The sequence below is a fragment of the Phyllobates terribilis genome, unplaced genomic scaffold, assembly GCF_046119375.1.
Source record: "Phyllobates terribilis strain yellow unplaced genomic scaffold, ASM4611937v1 Scaffold_211__1_contigs__length_3443825, whole genome shotgun sequence".
Taxonomy (NCBI): Eukaryota; Metazoa; Chordata; class Amphibia; order Anura; family Dendrobatidae; genus Phyllobates; species Phyllobates terribilis.
The window spans coordinates 983,640-1,009,521 of NW_027362971.1; the positions used below are offsets into that span (position 1 = coordinate 983,640).

A 25,882-nucleotide genomic window follows, 5' to 3' on the forward strand; every position below is an offset into this window, starting at 1 on the left:
TAATGTGCTCATCCTTGTCCACATCTTGTAGGAAGGTCCCCATCCTTGTCCCCATATTGGAGGAAGGTCCCCATATTGGAGGAATGTCCCCATCCTGGTCCCTATCTTGTAGGAAGGTCCCCATCTTGTAGGAAGGTCCCCATCCTTGTCCCCATATTGGAGGAAGGTCCCCATATTGGAGGAATGTCCCCATCCTGGTCCCCATCTTGTAGGAAGGTCCCCATCTGAAGACTTAGGCAAGAAAGTGAAAGAATTGGGAGCGCAGGTGGTCTTCTCATCCATCCTCCCAGTGGATGGCCATGGAACAATGAGGTGGAATAAGATTCTACAGGTGAACAACTGGCTACGTCGATGGTGCCGTCAACAAGGATTTGGATTTCTGGATCACGGAATGAATTACCTATACGATGGACTACTTGCTAGAGATGGGGTGCACCTTGCGAAGACTGGAAAACATGTATTTGGAAGTCGCCTTGCTACACTCATCAGAAGAGCTTTAAACTAGAACAATGTGGGAAGGGAAGCAAAAGGCCAGAAAAAGCCATACAGCTGACAAATACTATTGAGATCTCTGCTACTGGAAGTGGAAAAGAAGAACAAAGACAAAACAATTTAAATAATAAAAATATGGGAGGAAGAGAAACCAATCACAAACTAAAATGTTTTTATACAAATGCACAAAGCATGGGCAACAAACAAGGAGAATTGGAACTACTAATGCAGGAAAAGGAATATGATGTCATTGGAATCACTGAAACTTGGTGGGACGATACACATGATTGGAATAAAAGGCTGAAAGGATACAACTTATTTGCAAGAAACAAACTTGATAAACAAGGAGGAGGTGTTGCATTGTATGTTAGAAAAGCCAATATCTGCACAGAGATTGAAGCTTCAGAGACTGGGAGTTCTGTGGAAACTGTTTGGGTAAGAATACAAGGAGAGAACAATGGAAAAGACACCATTGTAGGCATTTACTACAGGCCACCTGGGCAAGCTGAAGATATGGATGAACTCTTTATGTATCAAATGACCAAGTTCTCCAAAAAATATGACGTAGTGGTCATGGGAGATTTCAACTATCCAGACATTTGTTGGGAATCTCTCTCAAGTAAAACTAACAGGTCAAGCAAATTCTTATCCTCTCTTGCTGACAACTTTATCTTCCAAAAGGTAGGGGAGAAAACAAGGGGATCTGCTACTTTGGATCTAATCCTTATAAACAGGGAGGAAATGGTTGAGGAGGTAAAGGTGGCTGGGACCCTAGGAGGCAGCGATCATGCTATTCTAGAATTTTGGATAACTAGAGGAGGAAGACATGTGAAGACTAGTGTTGAGCGATACCTTCCGATATCAGGAAATATCGTATCGGATTGGATCGGGCCGATACCCAAAAAGTATCGGATATCGCCGATTCCGATACCGGAAACCAATGCAAGTCAATGGGACACAAATATCGGAATGAAAATAAACCCTTTCTTTCCTTGTAGGTTAATTCTACATGAAGGAAAACAACTAAGAATAATGTAGAATGACATGAAAAGCCGGCAATTCATCAGCGGCATACACCGGTACCCGACAATTTACAACAGAAAGAATAGAGCTTCACACATAGATTAGATAGATAGAAACATGTCAGTCACATATATATGAAGTACAGTGACAGTGTTGCTTACTGTACTTGTCATTTAGTGTAAAGGATTTATTAAAAAAAATATTAGTGTTTTCGTGCACCGTCTCTTTAAGAAAGCCGGCCGGCAATTCAGCAGCGGTACCCGACAATTTATAACAGACAGAATAGAGCTTCACACATAGATTAGATAGATAGAAACATGTCAGTCACATATATATGAAGTACAGTGACAGTGTTGCTTACTGTACTTGTCATTTAGTGTAAAGGATTTATTTAAAAAAATAATAGTGTTTTCATGCACTGTCTCTTTAAGAAAGCCGGCCGGCAATTCAGCATCTGTACCCGACAATTTAGAATAGAAAGAATAGAGAATCACACATAGATTAGATAGATAGAAACATGTCAGTCACATATATATGAAGTACAGTGACAGTGTTGCTTACTGTACTTGTCATTTAGTGTAAAGGATTTATTAAAAAAAATATTAGTGTTTTCGTGCACCGTCTCTTTAAGAAAGCCGGCCGGCAATTCAGCATCTGTACCCGACAATTTAGAATAGAAAGAATAGAGAATCACACATAGATTAGATAGATAGAAACATGTCAGTCACATATATACGAAGTACAGTGACAGTGTTGATTACTGTACTTGTCATTTAGTGTTAAAATAAAGGATTTATTTAAAAAAAAAATTGGCGTGGGGTTCCCCTTAATTTTAGGCTCTAGCGGAGGTTAAGCAGACGGCTGGGGCAGATGTTTGAAGCCTGGGAAGGGGGTAATACCCACGGAGCTTCCCAGGCTACTAATATCAGCCCCCAGCTGAATACCTAGCCTTTACTAGCTATTAAAATGGGGGAACCCCCCCAAAAAAAATAACGTGGGGTCCCCCCTGATTTAATAGCTAGCAAAGGCTAGGCAGACAGCTGGGGGCTGATATTAATAGCCCAGGAAGGGTGCCATGAATATTGGCCCCCTCCCAGGCTAGAAACACCAGCCGTCAGCCGCCCCAGAAATGGCGCATCCATAGGATGCGCCAATTCTGGCACTTAGCCTCGCTCTTCCACGCTGCCCTGGTGCGGTGGCAGGGGGTAATAGGGTTGGGGTTGATGTCAGCTTATAATGCCAGCTGACATCAAGCCCAGGTTAGTAATGGAGAGGCTTCTATAAGACACCCCCATTACTAACCCCATAGTCAAAGTTAAAAGAAAACACAAACACCCAGAATAAAGTCCTTTAATTGAAATAAAGACACAATTCTTTATTGTTCTAAATTAAACCATACTTACCATCACGCCCATTCCAGCTGAAGCCAACGATCTCCTGCAATAAAAGTAAAATAATAAAGCAACATCATCCTTACCTTTCCATGGTTCCCACGACAGCTTCAGCTCTGCTACATCGAGATGACAGGCTGGACCGCAGCAGAACGCTGCCATCCAGCCTGTCATCCCGCAGACACTGAGAAGCGCAGGCATGCTTGCGCTCCTCAGTGTCTCTCTGTGACGTCATCCAGATGAGCCGAGTTCATGTCCAATGAACTCAGCTCACCTCATGCACGTCACTGACAGCGTGGGAAAATTCTCCTGCACTCAGCGCTTCAGCGTGAGAATTCTCCCACGCTGTCAGTGACATACATGAGGTGAGGTCATGTCCAATGAACTCAGCTCACCTCATGCACGTCACTGACAGCGTGGGAAAATTCTCACGCTGAAGTGCTGAGTGCAGGAGAATTTTCCCACGCTGTCAGTGACGTACATGAGGTGAGCTGAGTTCATTGGACATGACCTCGGCTCATCTGGATGCCGTCACAGCCAGACACTGAGGAGTGGAAGTATGCCTGCGCTTCTCAGTGTCTGCGGGATGACAGGATGGATGGCAGCGTTCTGCTGCGGTCCAGCCTGTCATCTCGATGTAGCAGAGCTGAAGCTGTCGTGGGAGCCATGGAAAGGTAAGGATGATGTTGCTTTATTATTTTACTTTTATTGCAGGAGATCGTTGGCTTCAGCTGCAATGGGCGTGATGGTAAGTATGGTTTAATTTAGAACAATAAAGAATTGTGTGTTTATTTCAATTAAAGGACTTTTTTCTGGGTGTTGTGTTTTTTTAAATACTTTACTAGAAATTCATGGTGGTCATGTCTAATATTGGCGTGACCCCATGAATTTCGGGCTTAGGGCCAGCTGATAATGCCAAGCTGGCCTTAACCCCTTTATTACCCAGTGAGCCACCGCACCAGGGCCCTGGATGAGTTGGGTACAGCGCCAGAAGATGGCGCTTCTATGAACGCGCCATTTTCTGGGGCGGCTGCGGACTGCAATTTGCAGCGGGGGTGGCCCAGAAAGCTTGGGTCTCCCTGCGCTGCGGATTCCAGCCCCCAGCTGCCTAGTTGTATCTGGCTGGGCACAAAAATAGGGCGAAGCCACACGCATTTTTTTTTTAAATTATTTCATGAAATTCATGGAATAATTAAGAAAAAAAGGGCTTCCCTATATTGTTGTGTCCAACCAGGTACAAATAGGCAGCTGGTGGTTGGGGGCAGCCCATTCCTGCCTGCTGTACCTGACTGGACACAAATATAGGGCGAAGCCCCACGTCAATTTTTTTTTAATTATTTCATGAAATAATTTTTTTAAAAAAGGGCTTCCCTATATTGTTGTGTCCGGCCAGGTACAAATAGGCAGCTGGTGGTTGGGGGCAGCCTGTTCCTGCCTGCTGTACCTGGCTGGACACAAATATAGTGCGAAGCCCCACGTCAATTTTTTTTAAAATAAATCCTTTATTTTAACACTAAATGACATTTGAGGAGTTAATAAAGATGCAGTCCCTAAATTATTATTTATTTTTTAATTAATTTTTCCCAAAACTTTTGACGTGAGCTTCGCCATATTTTTGTATGCCAGCCAGGTACAGCATCCAGCTTCTATGAACGCGCCATTTTCCGGGGTGGCTGCGGACTGCAATTTTCAGCGGGGGGGGGCAGAAAGCTTGGACCTCCCTGCGCTGCAGATTCCATCCCCCAGCTGCCTAGTTGTACCTGGCTGGACACAAAAATAGGGAGAAGCTTCACGTATTTTTTTTTTTTTTAATTATTTCATGAAATTCATGAAATAATTAAGAAAAAAAGGGCTTCCCTATATTGTTGTGTCCAACCAGGTACAAATAGGCAGCTGGTGGTTGGGGGCAGCCCGTTCCTGCCTGCTGTACCTGGCTGGACACAAATATAGGGCGAAGCCCCACGTCAATTTTTTTTTAAATCATTTCAGGAAATTCATGAAATAATTAAAAAAAATTGATGTGGGGCTTCGCCCTATATTTGTGTCCAGTCAGGTACAGCAGGCAGGAACGGGCTGCCCCCAACCACCAGCTGCCTATTTGTACCTAGCCGGACACAACAATATAGGGAAGCCCTTTTTTTCTTAATTATTCCATGAATTTCATGAATTTAAAAAAAAAAAACGTGGAGCTTCGCCCTATTTTTGTGTCCAGCCAGGTACAACTAGGCAGCTGGGGGCTGGAATCTGCAGCGCAGGGAGACCCAAGCTTTCTGGGCCCCACCCGCTGCAAATTGCAGTCCGCAGCCGCCCCGGAAAATGGCGCGTTCATAGAAGCGCCATCTTCTGGCGCTGTACCCAACTCATCCAGGGCCCTGGTGCGGTGGCTCACTGGGTAATAAAGGGGTTAAGGCCAGCTTGGCATTATCAGCTGGCCCTAAGCCCGAAATTCATGGGGTCACGCCAATATTAGACATGACCACCATGAATTTCTAGTAAAGTATTTAAAAAAAACACAAACACCCAGAAAAAAGTCCTTTAATTGAAATAAACACACAATTCTTTATTGTTCTAAATTAAACCATACTTACCATCACGCCCATTCCAGCTGAAGCCAACGATCTCCTGCAATAAAAGAAAAATAATAAACCAACATCATCCTTACCTTTCGATGGTTCCCAGGACAGCTCCAGCTCTGCTACATCGAGATGACAGGCTGGACCGCAGCAGAACGCTGCCATCCAGCCTGTCATCCCGCAGACACTGAGAAGCGCAGGCATACTTCCACTCTTCAGTGTCTGGCTGTGACGGCATCCAGATGAGCCGACAATGAACTCGGCTCACCTCATGCACGTCACTGACAGCGTGGGAGAATTCTCCTGCACTCAGCGCTTCAGCGTGAGAATTTTCCCACGCTGTCAGTGACGTGCATGAGGTGAGGTCATGTCCAATGAACTCGGCGCACCTCATGCACGTCACTGACAGCGTGGGAAAATTCTCACGCTGAAGAGCTGAGTGCAGGAGAATTTTCCCACGCTGTCAGTGACGTGCATGAGGTGAGCTGAGTTCATTGGACATGACCTCGGCTCATCTGGATGCCGTCACAGCGAGACACTGAGGAGCGCAAGCATGCCTGCGCTTCTCAGTGTCTGCGGGATGACAGGATGGATGGCAGCGTTCTGCTGCGGTCCAGCCTGTCATCTCGATGTAGCAGAGCTGAAGCTGTCCTGGGAACCATGGAAAGGTAAGGATGAGGTTGCTTTATTATTTTACTTTTATTGCAGGAGATCGTTGGCTTCAGCTGGAATGGGCGTGATGGTAAGTATGGTTTAATTTAGAACAATAAAGAATTGTGTCTTTATTTCAATTAAAGGACTTTTTTCTGGGTGTTTGTGTTTTTTTTAAATACTTTACTAGAAATTCATGGTGGTCATGTCTAATATTGGCGTGACCCCATGAATTTCGGGCTTAGGGCCAGCTGATAATGCCAATCTGGCCTTAACCCCTTTATTACCCAGTGAGCCACCGCACCAGGGCCCTGGATGAGTTGGGTACAGCGCCAGAAGATGGCGCTTCTATGAACGCGCCATTTTCCGGGGCGGCTGCGGACTGCAATTTGCAGCGGGTGGGGCCCAGAAAGCTTGGGCCTCCCTGCGCTGCGGATTCCAGCCCCCAGCTGCCTTGTTGTACCTGGCTGGACACAAAAATAGGGCGAAGCCCCACGTATTTTTTTTTTTAATTATTTCATGAAATTCATGGAATAATTAAGAAAAAAAGGGCTTCCCTATATTGTTGTGTCCGGCTAGGTACAAATAGGCAGCTGGTGGTTGGGGGCAGCCCGTTCCTGCCTGCTGTACCTGACTGGACACAAATATAGGGCGAAGCCCCACATAATTTTTTTTTTAATTATTTCATGAATTTCCTGAAATAATTAAAAAAAAATTGACGTGGGGCTTTGCACTATATTTGGGTCCAGCCAGGTACAGCAGGCAGGAACGGGCTGCCCCCAACCACCAGCTGCTTATTTGTACCTGGTTGGACACAACAATATAGGGAAGCCCTTTTTTTCTTAATTATTCCATGAATTTCATGAAATAATTAAAAAAAAAAAAACGTGGAGCTTCTCCCTATTTTTGTGTCCAGCCAGGTACAACTAGGCAGCTGGGGGATGGAATCTGCAGCGCAGGGAGGCCCAAGCTTTCTGCCCCCCGCTGAAAATTGCAGTCCGCAGCCGCCCCGGAAAATGGCGCGTTCATAGAAGCTGGATGCTGTACCTGGCTGGCATACAAAAATATGGCGAAGCCCACGTCAAAAGTTTTGGGAAAAATTAATTAAAAAATAAATAATAATTTAGGGACTGCATCTTTATTAACTCCTCAAATGTCATTTAGTGTTAAAATAATGGATTTATTTTAAAAAAAAATGGCGTGGGATCCCCCATAATTTTAGTCTCTAGCGGAGGTTAAGCAGACGGCTGGGGCAGATGTTTGAAGCCTGGGAAGGGGGTAAAACCCACGGAGCTTCCCAGGCTACTAATATCAGCCCCCAGCTGAATACCTAGCCTTTACTAGCTATTAAAATGGGGGACCCCCCCCAAAAAAATGACGTGGGGTCCCCCCTATTTTAATAGCTAGCAAAGGCTAGGCAGACAGCTGGGGGCTGATATTAATAGCCCAGGAAGGGTGCCATGAATATTGGCCCCCTCCCAGGCTAGAAACACCAGTCGTCAGCCGCCCCAGAAATGGCGCATCCATAGGATGCGCCAACTCTGGCACTTAGCCTCGCTCTTCCACGCTGCCCTGGTGCGGTGGCAGGGGGTAATAGTGGTGGGGTTCATGTCAGCGCCAGCTGCCATGAAGCCCAGGTTAGTAATGATGGGCGTCTATAAGACACCCCCATTACTAACCTACAAAGTGTTAAAAAGAAAAAACACACTACACCCAGAAAAAAATAATTTATTTGAAATAAAACACACAATTTTATTTAATTCTTAGTTTACTAAAAATAATAGTTACCTGTCCACGTTCCTGCGCTGATCTCCCATGCACAGCTGTCACATCTGGAGATGGTGACAGCTGTGCATGGCTGCTGTCAGCTCACGCTGCCGGGAACACGTCCGCTCCCGGCAGCGGGAGCCACTGACTGAGGTCACCGGAGTGCATTCAGGCAGCGCAGCTCCGGAGACCTCCTTTACGGCACTGCTGTACCGTGGGAATTTCTCACGATACAGCAGGGCCGTGAAGGAGCTAACCGGAGCAGCGCTGCCTGAACTCCGGTGAACCCTTACGGCCCCGTCATTCTAGCGGCGGCAGCGGTTCAGAGCGGTCACATTCTATGTGGCTGCTCTGAACTGGAGATCTTCGTGGGACACTCGTGGACTGCTACGGAGGGGTAAGGATAAGGTTGTGGTTTATTATTTTATATTTTATTACAGGAGATCGATGGCTTCGGGGAATTAGGTGTCTTGGTGAGTATAGGTGTAGTTTTTTATTTTTTACTTTATTTTAGGTGGCGATCGGCGGGGACAGGTAATGTATGAACTAATTTCTTTTAGGTAACCACTGGCCACCAATGACATGTATTTAACATTTATTGGGGACACAGTAGGGCAATTTAAATAGCAGGATCAGTCTGATGGGAACTACTGCTCCCATCGAGCTGATCCTGCTGGCAGGAGTGGACGGGGGACAGACATAGGCCGATGGGAGTAGTAGTGTCACATCGGCCTATGTCTGCCTGCACGCACACACCCGCACACACACCGCACACACCCGCACACATCGCACAGACACCGCACACACCCCGCACACATCGCACAGACACCGCGCACACCCGCACAAACATCGCGCACACACCCCGCACACACACTAATCATGACCGGTCTGATCGTCTGGGAGGTGAGGCTGACCTGTGCGGCCGTGGGAAAGTTCATGTGAGTTCATGCAGTCAAGCATGAACTCACATGAACCCTCTGAGGGCAACGCGGCGACTTCAAATGAACAGCTGATCGGCATCAGCTGATACCTCAGCTGTTCATTTGAAATAACCGGCGGGAAAGCGCAGCACAGAACGGGAAAGCCGGCGGTGAAGTCTTTTCACTGCCGGCTTCCCCGCCCGGGTCCTTCGCTCCCCGCTCCTTGGAGCTGCGCTCCCTGCCCGGTCCTAACTTACGATCGGGATGGGAGGTGGCGAGGGGAGCGGAGGATCGGGGTGGGAGGCTGCGGGGAAGCAGTATGGGGCTGTGTGATTGTTTAAAAGCCGGCGGGCGGTATAAAGAATAAACAATCAGGAGAATTCTCCCCCGCTGGGATGGCATTCTGATGACAGGCTGGATCGCAGCAGAGCGCTGCCACCCAGCTTGTCATCCTTCAGAGACACTGCAGAGCGCAGGCATTATGGGAACTTCCGATTCCGGTATCCGATATTGTAAAAGTATCGGAATTAAGTATCGGAATTCCGATACCGCGAATATCGGCCGATACCCGATATTACAGTATCGGAATGCTCAACACTAGTGAAGACTCAAACTTCAAGGTTAGATTTTAGAAAGGCAGATTTTAAGAGACTCAGAAAGAGAATAGGAGGGATCCAATGGCTGGATGTCCTTAAGGACAAAAATGTCCAGGAAGGATGGGAAATTTTTAAAAATGAGATTCTCAAAGCACAATCGTTAACAATCCCGAAAAGTAGGAAGAATGGGAAGCATTTAAGGAAACCAGGATGGATGAACACAGAACTTAAACACATGCTAAAAAGAAAGAAAGAAATGTTTATTAAATGGAAAGAGGGAGGCATATCTAAAGAAGATTATAATGCAGTCTGCAGATCCTGCAGGGCACGTATCAGGTTAGCTAAAGCTGACAATGAATTAAGGCTTGCAAGAGATGTCAAAAGCAATAAAAAAGGATTTTGGGGGTATGTCAAAAGTAAAAGAAAAGTCAAAGATGCTATAGGATTTTTACAGGATGAAAATGGAGAAATGGTAAGAGAGGATGTTGAGAAGGCCGAACTTTTTAATTCCTATTTTGCATCGGTTTTCTCTCAGAAAGAAAATGTAACATCAACTGATCTTCACTGTCCTTTTAAAGGAATAGAGGAATCCAAGTTATCTGTAAACAGAAAGATTGTGAGGGAATATTTAGCTAACATAAATGAGTTCAAGTCTCCAGGTCCAGATGAATTACTGTTAGAACCTTGCTCTTAGGTTTTTTCCTTTGCTGGTCACATGACCTTGTTGGCCTATTTAATCCTGCTCCGCCCTTCTGGCTTTGCTGGACTTCATTGTATAACTACTTTCTAGCTAGCCTGTGCTCTGTATCTAACTCTGTTAGTTTGCTTGGTCTACGGACCTCTATGTTCTATATATTTTGTTTGTTCGTCTGTCTGCTACTATTTCTGTTAGGAGGTGTCCCATTTTCCTCCCAGTCCTTAGTACTTGTAGGGATTCCTTCCCCACATCTATAGGTCTCCGTACAGACTAGCTTAGGACTTTAGCAGGTCTGATCGCAGGATCAGGTTCCCTGTTACATCGTAGGGATTCAGCTGAGTTCTATCGTAGGGACAGATCTCCTCTCTTTCCTTAGCTCTGGTAGCAGAACATAACAGTAAGTCCAGCCTGCAAATTCTCTAAGGAAAGATTTTTCTGTTCCATCATGGTGTCGGTTCAGGATTTGGCTCATCGCCTGCAGGGACTCTCTCTGGAGGTGGCCGAGCTCCGTCAGCACGTGAGTAACTGTCCTGGAGCACATTTCTTGGAGCCTAAGGTATGTTTGCCGGATTTATTTTTTGGTGAACACCGAGAATTTTTTTCATTTAAAAATGCTTGCTTATTGTATTTTCGTTTGAGACCCAAGTCCTCTGGGGATGAATCCCAGCGCATAGGGTTCATAATGTCACTTTTGCGCAAAGAGCCTCAGGAGTGGGCCTTTTCTTTGCAACCTAGTGATACATGCTTCAGATCAGTGGATAGTTTTTTTTCTGCTTTGGGACTATTATATGATGATCCTGACCGTGTCGCATCAGCTGAGACTGAGTTGAGACGTTTGAAACAGGGATCAGGTAATGTGGAAAAATATTGTACTCATTTCCATCGATGGTCTACTCAAACAGGGTGGAACGATTCTGCTCTGAAAAGTCTATTTCTTGCTGGGCTCAATGAAAGGGTTAAAGACCTGCTAATTGCTTATCCTACACCTGAAGATTTGCAACAGGCTATGCAATTAGCTATACGGGTGGATAGGAGACTGCGTGCAAGGGTTAATGAGAGCAAATCCTCTGCTATGTCAGTTTCTGGTTATGAGAATGTGTGTACTAACAGTGGTGAACCGATGGAGATTGGATCGGTGGCACCTCGCTCTCAAGAAAAAGACCGTAGATTTTCTGAAGGCTTGTGTTTCTATTGCGGAAAATCTGGTCATTTGATTAAAGGCTGTGAGCTTCGTATGAAGAAAGAAAAAAAAATGGTCAGTCATGCCCGTATTGCCTGTTTAAATTCCAAGGGTGTATTTTTAGCTGCTTCCACGATTGCTCAGGAAAAATTAATGGAATTTCGGGTGTTTGTTGATTGTGGGTCTACTCTGAATGTAATTGATGGGGGATTCTTGGAAAGACTCAATTTAAAACCCGAACCTTTATCATCCCCCATTGCTGTGGTTTCTGTGGATGGTTCCCCTTTGAAGAATATTACTCTCAAGGTCTGTGAATTTCCTCTCACTATTAATGGTGTTCACCATGAGAAATTGGATTTGGTAGTTTTGAATAACTTGCCTTCTCCAGTAATATTGGGATTGCCCTGGTTAAAATTTCACAATCCTGTACTGGATTGGTCTACCAGTGAAATTAAATCCTGGAGCCATAAATGTTATGACAAGTGTTGTAACGGGCGTATTGCAGCTTTGGATAGGGGAGAATTGCCTGTTCCTATTCAGGATTTTTGGAGAGTTTTTTCTGAGAAGGAATCGCAGGTTTTGCCTCCCCATAGAGACTATGATTGTTCTATTGAATTTGTCCCTGGAGCGACTCTTCCTAAAAGTCGTTTATTTAACCTTACTATTCCTGAGAGGAAGGCTTTGGAGGAATACATACAGACAAGTTTGGCCGCCGGTCACATTAGGCCCTCTAAGTCTCCTGTGGCGGTTGGATTTTTTTTTGTAAAAAAAAAAGGACGGCGGTTTACGTCCTTGTCTGGATTTTCGTGAGATTAACAAAATTACTGTACGCAATCCTTACCCACTGCCATTGATTCCTGATCTGTTTAACCAGTTAATGGGGGCCAAGTGGTTCTCTAAAATTGACCTTAAGGGGGCATGCAATCTGTTGCGCATGAAGGAGGGTGACGAATGGAAGACTGCTTTTAACACTCCTGTGGGTCATTTTGAGAACCTGGTTATGCCTTTTGGTCTTACTAATGCTCCTGCATTTTTTCAGAATCTTATTAATGACATCCTTAGACCTTTGATCGGCAAAAATGTGGTTGTGTATTTGGATGACATTTTGATTTATTCGCCGGATCTGGAGTCTCATTGGCGGAGCGTACGTGAGGTATTACAGTTATTAATGGACAATTCGCTTTTTGCTAAGCTGGAGAAATGTGAGTTCGCTGTACAGAGAATTAGTTTTTTGGGTTACATTATCTCCAGCGAAGGTTTTGAGATGGACCCGGTTAAAGTTCAAGCTGTACAGGAATGGCCTAGGCCTATTGGTTTGAAATCGATACAGAGGTTTTTGGGTTTCGCCAATTATTACAGAAAATTCATAAAAAAATTTTCTAGTATTGTCAAACCTCTGACCGATCTCACCAGGAAAGGTGCTGATGCGGTTCAGTGGTCTTCTGAGGCCATTGAAGCTTTTGTGTATCTCAAGGAGAGGTTCACCTCTGCTCCCATCCTTATGCAGCCTGATGTGACTAAGCCGTTTTTGGTTGAGGTTGATGCTTCCTCTGTGGGGGTTGGCGCAGTATTGTCTCAGGATAACGGGGATGGATTACATCCCTGTGCCTTTTTTTCAAAAAAATTTTCGGAGACTGAACTGAATTACGATATTGGTAATCGGGAATTATTGGCTATTAAACTCGCATTTGAACACTGGCGCCACTTCTTGGAAGGTGCGGAATTTCCCGTTCAGGTTCTTACAGATAATAAAAATCTGATATATCTTGATGCTGCCAAGCGCCTGAATGCCCGTCAGGCTAGGTGGGCACTGTTTTTCTCGCGGTTTAATTTCTCCGTTACTTACATCCCTGGTACTAAGAATGTTAAGGCGGATGCCTTGTCTCGCAGTTTTTCTCCCATAGTCGGTGCTGAGAAAGAGGAGAACATTTTACAAGAAGGTGTTGTGATAGCTGCTTTGGACTCCGTTTTGGAAGATGAGATTCTTAAAGCACAGGAGAATGCCCCATCTAACACTCCTCATGGGAGGTTGTTTGTGCCTGGGACCTTTAGGAGAGATTTGTTTGTTGAGTGTCACGAATCTCGGTTGGCAGGTCATCCCGGAATCTCTGAGACCAAGAGACTGGTGGGTCGCAGTTTTTGGTGGCCTGGATGGCAGAAGGAAGTCATTAAGTGGGTGCGTCAATGTACTATATGTGCTAGATCTAAGTCCTCACATACTCCTGCTGCGGGGTTGCTTTGTCCTTTGGAGGTTCCCAGTGCTCCTTGAACACATTTGGCTATGGACTTTATAACTGACCTTCCCCCCTCTGAGGGTTTTACTGTCATCTGGGTGGTCGTGGACCGTTTTAGCAAGATGTGTCACTTGGTTCCCTTCGTCAAACTGCCCTGCGCTAAAACTCTCGCTAAGGCCTTTGTCAAGGAAATTGTCAGACTTCATGGCGTTCCTACTGACATTGTTTTTGATAGGGGTCCTCAGTTCGTGGCTCGTTTTTGGCGTGCCTTTTGTGACAGGTTGAGAGTTCATTTGTCGTTCTCGTCCGGATATCATCCTGAATCTAATGGCCAGACAGAAAGGAAAAACCAGGATGTTGAGCAGTTCTTGCGTTGTTTTGTGGCAGACAATCAAGAGGGGTGGTCTGAGTTTCTGCCACTTGCTGAATTTGCTCTGAACAATCATACATCTTCTTCTGCTGGTTGTTCGCCTTTTTTTTTGTTGTTCTGGGAGACATCCGTCGTTTGGGTCGTTCTCCAAGTTGGGATCTGCCGTGCCTGAGGAGGAGAATTTTTCCGGTGATTTGGAGAGAGTTTGGACGGATGTGCGTGGTAATCTTCAGGAGGCCAACAGAAAATCTAAAGACTACTTTGATAGGAAACGACAGGAGGTTTTGTTCGCTGTTGGTGACATGGTTTGGTTGTCCTCTAGGAATCTGCGGTTGAGGATTCCTTCTAAGAAATTGGGTCCCAAGTTTGTAGGGCCCTTTAAGGTGCTTCAGGTTGTCAACCAATCTGCTGTTAGGTTGGAGGTTCCTACCTCCTGGAGAATTAATCCGGTATTTCATGTCTCTCTGTTAAAAAAAGCTGTTGTGTCGGATGGTGACGCCTCTGCCTCTGTTCCTCCGGTGGTGGAGGACGGGGAATATGAAATTTCTCGCATCCTTAACTCTAGACGATATAGAGGTTGTTTGCAGTATCTTGTGGCCTGGAAAGGTTTCGGACCCGAGGATAACTCTTGGGTGAGGTCAGATGATGTTTCCGCGTCCAGACTTATCAGAGCGTTTCAGAGGAGATTTCCTGATAAGCCTGGTCCTAGGGGATCCGGAGGATCCTCTTAGAAGGGGGGGTACTGTTAGAACCTTGCTCTTAGGTTTTTTCCTTTGCTGGTCACATGACCTTGTTGGCCTATTTAATCCTGCTCCGCCCTTCTGGCTTTGCTGGACTTCATTGTATAACTACTTTCTAGCTAGCCTGTGCTCTGTATCTAACTCTGTTAGTTTGCTTGGTCTACGGACCTCTATGTTCTATATATTTTGTTTGTTCGTCTGTCTGCTACTATTTCTGTTAGGAGGTGTCCCATTTTCCTCCCAGTCCTTAGTACTTGTAGGGATTCCTTCCCCACATCTATAGGTCTCCGTACAGACTAGCTTAGGACTTTAGCAGGTCTGATCGCAGGATCAGGTTCCCTGTTACATCGTAGGGATTCAGCTGAGTTCTATCGTAGGGACAGATCTCCTCTCTTTCCTTAGCTCTGGTAGCAGAACATAACAATTACACCCCAGAGTACTGAAGGAGATCGTAGAAGAAATTTTAGAACCACTCTCCATAATCTTTGAAAATTCTTGGAGAACAGGAGAAGTCCCAGAAGACTGGAGAAGAGCAAATGTTGTTCCTATCTTCAAAAAGGGGAAGAAGGTGGACCCAGGGAACTATAGGCCGGTGAGTCTGACTTCTATACCAGGAAAGATCTTTGAAAAAATTATTAAACAACATGTATGTAAGTACATGGATAAGAATGAAGTGATTAACCAGAGTCAGCATGGGTTTGTAACTAACAAGTCATGTCAGACTAACTTAATTTCCTTCTGTGACAGAATCACTGACTGGGTGGATCAGGGAAATGCTGTAGATATAGTATATCTTGACTTCAGCAAAGCATTTGACAAAGTATCTCACACCATCCTTATTGAAAAAATGACCAAGTATGCAATGGACCAGGCAACTGTTAGGTGGATTCATAACTGGCTTAGTGATCGGACTCAAAGGGTGGTTGTAAATGGCTTCACATCCAGCTGGATGAATGTCTCAAGTGGGGTACCACAGGGCTCCGTCCTGGGACCTGTATTGTTCAACATCTTTATCAATGATTTAGATGAAGGAATTGAGGGTAAACTGATTAAATTTGCTGATGACACAAAGCTAGGAGGGATAGCTAATACTAGAGAAGAGAGAGAGAGGATTCAAAAAGACCTAAATAAACTGGAGCAGTGGGCAGCAACCAACAGAATGGTTTTTAACAGGGAAAAATGCAAAGTACTACATCTGGGCAATAAAAATGAAAAAAGCATATACAGAATGGGAGGAATAGAGCTAAGCAACAGTACATGTGAAAAAGACTTAGGTATACTAATAGATCATAGACTGAACATGAGTCAACAGTGTGATGCAGCAGCAAAAAAGGCAAATACAATTCTGGGATGTATTAACAGAAGCATACAGTCTAGATCACGCGAAGTCATTATCGGTCTTTACTCCTCTTTGGTCAGACCTCATCTGGAATACTGTGTACAGTTTTGGGCACCACATTTTAAAAAAGACATAGACAAACTGGAGCAAGTTCAGAGAAGAGCGACCAGAATGGTGACTGGTCTGCAAACCATGTCCTATGAGGAACGGTTGCAGGATTTGGGAATGTTTAGCTTGCAAAAAAGAAGACTGAGAGGAGACTTAATAGCTGTCTACAAATATGTCAAGGGCTGTCACATTGTAGAAGGATCATCTTTATTCTCATTTGCACAAGGAAAGACTAGAAGCAATGGGATGAAACTAAATGGGAGGAGACACAGATTAGATATTAGAAAAAACTTTTTGACAGTTAGGGTGATTAATGAGTGGAACAGGCTGCCACGAGAGGTGGTGAGTTCCCCTTCAATGGACGTCTTCAAACAGAGGCTGGACAGACATCTGTCTGAGATGATTTAGTGAATCCTGCTTTGAGCAGGGGGTTGGACCAGATGACCCAGGAGGTCCCTTCCAACTCTACCATTCTATGATTCTATGATCTTGTAGGAAGGTCCCCATCCTGATGCCCATATTGGAGGAATGTCCCCATCCTGGTCCCCATGTTTGAGGAATGTTCCCATCATGGTCCCCATCCTGGTCCCCATGTTTGTGGAATGTTCCCATCCTGGTCCCCATGTTTGAGGAATGTCCCCATCCTGGTCCCCATGTTTGAGGAATGTCCCCATCCTGGTCCCCATGTTTGAGGAATGTCCCCATCCTGGTCCCCATATTGGAGGAATGTCCCCATCCTGGTCCCCATGTTTGAGGGATGTCCCCATCCTGGTCCCCATCTTGTAGGAAGGTCCCTATCCTGGTCGCCATATTGTAAGATTGTCTCCATCCTGGTCGCCATATTGTAAGAATGTCTCCATCCTGGTCGCCATATTGTAGGAATGTCCCCATCCTGGTCGCCATATTGTAGTAATGTGCTCATCCTTGTCCCCATCTTGTAGGAAGGTCCCCATCCTGATCCCCATATTGGAGGAATGTCCCCATCCTGGTCCCCATGTTTGAGGAATGTCCCCATCATAGTCCCTATATGGGAGGAATGTCCCCATCCTGGTCCCCATGTTTGAGGAATGTCCCCATCCTGGTCCCCATGTTTGAGGAATGTCCCCATCCTGGTCCCCATGTTTGAGGAATGTCCCCATCCTGGTTCCCATGTTTGAGGAATGTCCCCATCCTGGTTCCCATGTTTGAGGAATGTCCCCATCCTGGTTCCCATGTTTGAGGAATGTCCCCATCCTGGTCCCCATATTGGAGGAATTTCCCCATCCTGGTCCCCATGTTTGACGAATGTCCCCATCCTGGTCCCCATATTGGAGGAATGTCCCCATCCTGGTCCCCATGTTTGTGGAATGTTCCCATCATGGTCCCCATATTGGAGTAATGTCCCCATCCTGGTCCCCATGTTTGTGGAATGTTCCCATCATGGTCCCCATGTTTGAGGAATGTCCCCATCCTGGTCCCCATGTTTGAGGAATGTCCCCATCCTGGTCCCCATGTTTGAGGAATGTCCCCATCCTGGTCCCCATATTGGAGGAATGTCCCCATCCTGGTCCCCATGTTTGAGGGATGTCCCCATCCTGGTCCCCCATCTTGTAGGAAGGTCCCTATCCTGGTCGCCATATTGTAAGATTGTCTCCATCCTGGTCGCCATATTGTAAGAATGTCTCCATCCTGGTCGCCATATTGTAGTAATGTGCTCATCCTTGTCCCCATCTTGTAGGAAGGTCCCCATCCTTGTCCCCATCTTGTAGGAAGGTCCCCATCCTGGTCCCCATGTTTGAGGAATGTCCCCATCCTGGTCCCCATGTTTGAGGAATGTCCCCATCATAGTCCCCATATGGGAGGAATGTCCCCATCCTGGTCCCCATGTTTGAGGAATGTCCCCATCCTGGTCCCCATGTTTGAGGAATGTCCCCATCTTGGTCGCCATATTGTAGTAATGTGCTCATCCTTGTCCCCATCTTGGAGGAAGGTCCCCATCCTGATCCCCATGTTTGAGGAATGTCCCCATCCTGGTCCCCATGTTTGAGGAATGTCCCCATCCTGGTCCCCATGTTTGAGGAATGTCCCCGTCTTGGTCCTCATCTTGTCGTAATGCGCCCCGTTTTGGTCCTCATCTTGTTGTAATGCCCCGTCCAGGTCCTCATCTTGTCGTAATGCCCCCCGTCCAGGTCCCCATATTGTGGATATGTTCCCTGTGCCGTTCTTCACATACATATCAGAGAAAAAAAAAGATTCTTCTCACCTGTCCTCGGTTCCCTCGGCGTCCTTTCTGCACCTGCGGCCCGCTGGCACCATAGACCCCTTGACGATCGCGTCCCGGTCCAGGAGCTGCCGACATCAGCGCTTTAGTTGAGTGCATTGCTGCGCAGAGACCGTCTCTCTGCACAGCCTTACCAATGCCAGCCGCCGGCCTATCATCTGCGCATGTCAGTGACGTCATACTCCGCTGCGCTGGGACACAGATGTCTGCTGCTGGCCTCTGATAGGCCGGTGACTGGCATTGGTATTGCAGAGAGCCGGTCTCTGCACGGCAATGCACTGAACTAAAGCGCTGATGTCCGCTGCTCCTGCACCGGGCCGCGATCGGGGTCTATGGTGCCTGCGGGCCGCGTGTTTGAGGCCCCTGGTCTAGAGGGAATAATATCATAATAATTTTATTTATATAGCGCCAACATATTCTGCAGCACTTTACAATTAATCTGTCCAATTAATATGAGTAAGGGCAGGACGCAGAAGACCTTATTTTCAGCCCGAGTGTGATCCGACAAAACGATGGATCCCACCTCAGAACAATATTATTCGGTGGAGCCGTGCACATGTCTGATTTTTTTCCTCGGACTGAGAAAAAATCTCAGCATGCTAAATTTGCGTCCGTAAATCGGAATTGCACTCAGCCATGCAAGTAAAAAAAATCGCATTGCACTCGGATGACATCTGAGTGCAGTCCGATTTCCACACACTGACTGAATGGAGGAGATGGAGAATTATTTTTTTCCCATCTTCTCCACATCTGAAAAAATTGGATCAAACTCTGATAAGTGTTTGATCAGAGTGTGATCGGCCAATTCTCTCAGAGAGAGAAAATACGGTGGTCTGACCGCAGCCTTGGTGGCATACAGGTCCTGGTGTCTCCTCCATGACACTGCTTACTCCACCAGAATAATCTTAGATCGCATCGGCCCCCAATAACTGGAAAGCTGGGTATAAGCCTCATAATTTTTTGCTTCTGGAGAAGAATAGAGAAGCCCAAAGTAAATGTGAAGAATGTGTACTGTCCATGCAGATGTCCGCCCAAGACCCCAGCGCTGCAGACAATCCTCTCTGCCCCCTGCTATTAGGACTAGTGCTTGCTCATATTTGATGAACCTTCTCCGTTTTGTTTTTTTTTTGCTTTGTGGAACTGAAGTTGCTGCTTATTTGCCTTGTAGGTAGAATGGGTTTGTCAGGGTGTGATCATGTACAAAGTAAACAGAGACATGGCAAAGTAGTGAGAAGTGAAGACCTGGCACTCGCTGCTCACCGGAGCAGATTTCTAGTTGCAGCTCAAAGAACTTTGATTGAGAAAATCTGCTACATCTGAACGTGGCCCCATTGGGTTTAAAATGGGTTTTCTCAAGATCATTCTTCACGAGAACATCACTTCTTCCTGCTTGACGGGTGGTGTTCTCTTAAATACCCGTTCGGTCCGGCGCCATGTTTGAGCCGCCATGTGCGTTCTCCAATGCTGTAAGCAGAGATGGATATCCTCTGCAGCATTAGAGGTGTGCAGGGGGGGCTGAAGCTGGCCAAATCCAGAGATCCGGGCAGTTTTTGGAAGCTTATTGCATAGAGCTTGCAAGTGCAGCGCTCCTTGCCGAGGAGACCGGCCACCTCTTATAACCTGCAGAGATGACCTGTAACCTAGGCCATGAGTGTTTTTTTTTCTCTATGATTCTATTGGTGGTCAACGTATAGGATCCAAGCAGAAAAAATTCAGGAGCTGCCACTTTATCTACTACACGGTGAGGCTTTCCTACGCATATACTTTTTTTTTTAGGCAATAAGTGGTAAACTCTAGAATTAAGCAATTGAGAACATGTAAATTGCTAGTTTTTACAAGTACTTTGCAATATTAACCATTTATCATGGTGAGACACCCCTTTAAAGAGAATCTGTCAGCAGGTTTTTGCTATGTAATCTGAGGGCAGCATTATATAGGGACAGAGACCCTGATTCCAGCGATGTATCACTTACTGGGCTGCTTGATGTCATTTTGATAAAATCACTGATTTATCTTCTGCAGATCTACTAGTTCTCTGAATGCTGTGCCCTGTATAACCCCGCCCACACCACTGATTGGCAGCTTTCTGTGTACACTGTGAGCACACAGCCAATCAGTGGTGGGGGCGGGGTTATAGAGAGGTCACGAATATGGAGGACCCCATGGCAGCAGGTTTACTTAGTCCCCTACTGATGATCACCTGCTGAGAAAAATGTTATCAAAACTTCAACAAGCAGCCCAGTATGTGACACACCGCTGGAATCAGGGTCTGTGTCTCTACATTATGCTGCTGTCAGATTAGGTGGCAAAAATCTGGTGACAGATTCACTTTAAGTGCAACTGCTGTAATTTGTAAAGGACTTTTCAGGATTTTTTTTTTTTTTTTTTTACATTTGGCAAAACGGTAGAAGATTGAGCCTACTGGTATTACGCTGCACCTAATGCAAACCCTAGTGGTTTTCAATGTTTGCGGACAATGGCAAATATATAAACGTGCTATGTGATATTTAAAGATGCAAAGTAGCCCAGATATACCACTAGAGGGCGCACAAAGATCAGTCTAGTGCTACATTTCTAGTATATATATTCGCAATGTCTATAGGTTACCAGTGACTGAGATCAGAGGTAAAAACCTGAATTTGTGCTCTCAGCCCATCCTATAACTGCACAGTGTATGTGGTCGTTTGTGTTACGATACAATCATTGCTATCGGAGACGATGTAACACTCTGCATTCACTATAGACCATTGGCAGTGGAAATCGTGCCACCAATGGCTCTATCCCAGCCATAATCAAGGTCCAGACAAAAATATCTTCAGTGTTCATTTATATTATTATTTCAACACATATATTACATCTTCAGTGCCAACGCAATATACAATAATCCACCAGCAGATTCACCATGGTGGGATCAATCCTAGGTCGAGGTTTCCATATAGATCCTGTTGAATAAGGTAATGGAGAGACACTAGAGATGGAAAAGCAGTGTCCGCTCCAATAGCTTTTTTTTTTTTCAAGCTATGCTATGCTTCGATCTATACTGTAAGGACTTGTTCACACGTTGCATTTTTTTCTGTTTTTTTTTTCAAAACATAGCATTTTACAGTACCAGCAAAGTTAATAATATTTCCGAAATCTCCTGCACATGCTAGGTATTTTTTTCCTTGCAGATTTGAACCATCGAAGCGTTTGTTTTGCAGCATAAAGTAAAAAACGCTCATATTTTACTCAGCGTTTTTCTTGCCAACACAGCGGGAAAATCTGCTGCAGACACTAATCATGAACACATGTCATAAAGGGAATCTGTCTCCAGGTTTTTTTGCCACCTAATCTGAGAACAGCATGATGTAGAGACAAAGACCCCGATTCCAGTGATATATCACTTACTGGGCTGCTCGCTGTTACTGTTTTATCAGCAGGAATTATCACTTGAGGACTAGTAACCTGCAGCCATGCAGCCAGCCATATTCATGAGCTCTGTATAACCCTGCCCACACCACTGATTTGGCAGCTTTCTGCCTATACACAGTGAACACAGGAAGCTGCGAATCAGTGGTGTGGGCGGGGTTATACAGAGCTCCGCATTCATAGCTCAGCATTCAGAGAACCGCTAGATCTGCCGCAGAAAAAACAGATATAGTAAAATTAAAAAAAGTTTAAATGAACATCTTTGGTATCACCACATGTACTAATAACAATATGGTTATTCCTTAAAGAAGCACTCCTCCTCCTCCTCCAATCCAAGTTTAATATATTGCAGTCATCATATTATATAGCACCGTGTACTTACAATTGCTCATTTTGCCTTTCTACCCAGATAATTCTTGTCTTTTCTCTGCTTTATGTAGAAACAAGAAGTCTTTTTTTCCATGCATGAGTCATCCCCCTCTTAATCTCCTGACCCAGCTGCTCCCCCCCCTCTGCCAGGGACTTTTGCAGTGATGACTCACGTAGGGAAAATTGACCTCCTGTCCCTACATAGAGATTAGAAGGATTCAGCTGGTCAGTTTTTCATAGATAATGTCATAGACCTAATGGAAAAGAGAAGAATTAGCTGGGTAGAAAAGCAAAATGAGCAATTGTAAGTACACAGTGCTGTATTATATGATGACTGCAATATATTAAGAGGATAAAAAGTCTGATCTATCAAAATATACAATTAATTAACCAAATCAGTAAACCTAGTAATTTTGTGAAGGTTTCCTTAGGTTTTAATTGTCAAGGGCGGTAACGATAAGCCTGATAAGTTGGTTATAGAGTGACATTTTTCTACAGCGACATGTTCTCTGCAGACAGCTGTCCCACAGGAGACGGTTGTGAAAATATGTGTGACCTTCATTGTGTTTTTATTCAGATGAATTTAGACCATCCCAAGGTCTCCTCCACTTCTCACTTGGCCAGATCCTAATCGTCATGTTGTGATGTTCTAATGCTAATTTGACGGTGCCCAGTGATCCTGCACCAAAGTTATCAATCCCGGAGTCACCTACATTTACTTCCTGACATCAAAGCCTCATACAGACGTCCATTTTTCACATTCATGTTCTATCCGTGTGTTTCCCAGATACAACGTATATCCATCATATAGCATGTGCCACGTGTCCATTTTTTTTTTACCAATTTTCTGTCTTATAAAAAGGACATATGTTAGTTATTGAACAGTTGATCCAGCAGGCACATATATGTCAGCGCGGGCTCACCCAAACAGATTACAGTCCTTTCTTCCTGAGCAAACTTTATACAAAGAAGTGGTACGGTCCTTCCAGTCTCTGTATCCCCTTCAGCCTTTCAACGCCAAACAGAAGTGTTCAACTCTGGGCACAGTTCACACTGAACAGGCTGCTTCCACACGTTCCCTACAACTCCACCACACAGGCTGTTCAGCTTTCCTAGCTGACCCAAGCAGTCTCCATTCAGAGAGAGACTCTGTCTTGTCTCTTTCCCACTTACAGCTCACATTTTGGCTGGCCACTCATCAGAAGCACACTCCACGCTGTTCAACCCCCAGTAGACTGACACAAGGTGAACCCATTTCCTGGTTCTTAGTCAAAGCTAGCCATGTGCATCTAATCAAGACCTGCAGTGCTACGATTTAACCCAGTCTTACCTGGTTTTAAATGGCATGTCCATCCCAGGTGAAATTTTTCAGCCATTGCTGCAACTTGCCCAATCCTAACGTTGCATAATGTACAACACCAGTAAGATTCGGCTCCGCCTGTTGGTTCCAGTGGTCACACGTGAACACAAGTATTTGATGTGCCGACTAGAGTCTCAGCCGCATTAGAAAATAATGAGACGCTTCTGAGACGCTCATCGGCACATTACTGAAGCATGCAAATTGCTGGAATCCTAACTGCTGATGCATTACACGCTTTTGGAATTCAGAAAGCTTGTTTGCTTGATAAAGATTTCACCAGGGATGGACAACCCCTTTAAATGATCAGATAGGCTTGCAAAAAAAATTTTTTTGAACACTAGAAAAACAGATGCCGCACTGATGGTATAAACAGAAACAAGACCAATAATGGATGAACATCAGATCTAGTGCACTAGAAAATGGTCTATTGTTTTCTTATATGCAAAACAACAATGCGACGTCTGAATGAGGCCTAATAGTGTGGTATGATCAGTGCTGGTCTCAATATATATAATTGCTTCATTGTGTCGTTGTAGGTTCATTATGCTGCTCTGAAACGGACGCTTGCCGTGGATGACCGTCTACAGATTCCCACCATGATGTGGAAGACTGTCGTACTGGTGTGGTCAGTGAACCTGTGCCTATCTGATAGCAGGGTTGTATCGGCAGAGAATGCGGCGGTGCGTCTGCCGGAGGTGTCTGAGATCAGCAATGAGGTGGAGTGTAGACAAATCTGCAGGGAGAGCCTGTCCCCGGGTAAGTGATCATGATGTCCCGATTCTCGATTATTGCAGCACATTTGCACTGGATGTCTTTTCTCTGTGCCGGTGTTTGTGAGATAGAAATGAATTTCTGAACATTAAATGAGTGATTTGTTTCGCCCAGACATAAATGACACTTCTTAGTTCTCATTCACACTTAATTTTTTTTTTCACATACGAGAATAACGGACCAAGTTTCGTCATCGCGTTTCATACTAGTTTCATCAGAGTTCGGTCCACGTGTCATCAGTTTTTCTCGTACATGAAAAAAAACAGTTTTTCCACTTTCTCCGTTCTAACAGACCTAGAAAATCGGACTGCACTCTGATGTCATGCGAGTGCTCTCGGATTTTTTTTTTTAACGGACCCATAAACTTTCACTGTCGGTTTTGATGCAACACTCAGACCAAAATCAGACATGAATGGGCACAATGTCACAATACCTGTAACCTGGACAACTTCAGCTTTTTCAGTTGGACCATCCTCTTTAACATGCTGTTTTTACAGTTGTTTTGTCTTATTTTGTATATGTGTTTTTTTAATACACGACTGTGATCATTATTTTCTTTTAGTAAGGTTGTCAGTAATTTCAGTTTTCCGACATGCCTCAGTGGACTTGACTTTTCTTTTAAAAGGAATGTCACCAAGTTTTTGCTGCCTCGTCTGAGAGCAGCATGATACAGGGGCATAGATCTTGATTCTGGTGACGTATCGCTTACTCTACTATGTGCTGTAGTTTTTATTAAAAACTGATTTATCTGCTGCAGATCTCGCAGTTCTCTGAATTCTGCACTCTCTATAACCCCGCCCACACCACTGATTGGCTGCTTTTTGTGTACGCTCTGCATAAACAGAAAGCAACCAATCAGTGGTGGGGGGCGTGGCTGGACTACCTGGCAGCAGGCCAAATAGTCTTCTATTGATAATCTCCTGCTGATAAAACAATGATTTCATAAAAACTACACTAAGGAGCCCAGTAAGTGATATATCGCTGGAATCGGGGTCTCTGCCCTTACATTATTCTGCTTTCAGATTAGGTGGCAAAAACCTGGTGACAGATGCATGGTAAGATTTTTATTAAAATGCTATTTATTTTTCAGTGCTTTACTATGTTCTTCCGCGCTAAAAGAACCACACTGTATAAAATGACAAAGAGAAATAAGGTATAAGGACACACTAAAAAATAAAATTCAGCTCCGCGGTACCTTTCCCTCTTGTTTTATTGTTTACTTTTAACAGACTGGTAGGTTTGCCAGCAGCTTTGAGTCTGACAGCCGTTAGTGGGTACTGGTGTTTTTACTTCTTTATTGTTCTCATTACTATGTTTTATTTTGGTATACAGTGCTAAATGTTGCACCTCACATACTTGTGTACAAATTGCATTTGCGTGGCATTGCGTCATTACATGTATAGCCTGCGCTGTATGTGGATATTTCTAATCTGTATCTGTCAGATATATTTACTTTTACTAAATGCCCAATTCCCAGTCTCACTCTGATTGTACACCAAGGACATTTTAGTAAAACGCGATGTGAATGTGTTTGGGGCTGAAGAAGTCGGCATCTGGCATATCTAATGATGATGGATTATATTGCGCTGCTTTATGAAGACATTTTACCTGTTTATACCGCAGCGCCCTGTGA

The 25,882-nt window shown here is 44.9% G+C and overlaps 1 protein-coding gene across 1 annotated transcript in view; it reads left to right on the forward strand.

Annotated features, from left to right (window-relative positions):
- Positions 1 to 25,882, forward strand: part of LOC141213730 (uncharacterized) — a 55,470-nt gene that overhangs the window by 22,583 nt on the left and 7,005 nt on the right. The window contains exon 2 of the mRNA XM_073665318.1: positions 24,015 to 24,234. Within this exon, the coding sequence (XP_073521419.1) occupies positions 24,075 to 24,234 (160 nt within the window). The 5' untranslated portion in view covers positions 24,015 to 24,074. The remainder of the gene's footprint in view (positions 1 to 24,014; positions 24,235 to 25,882) is intronic.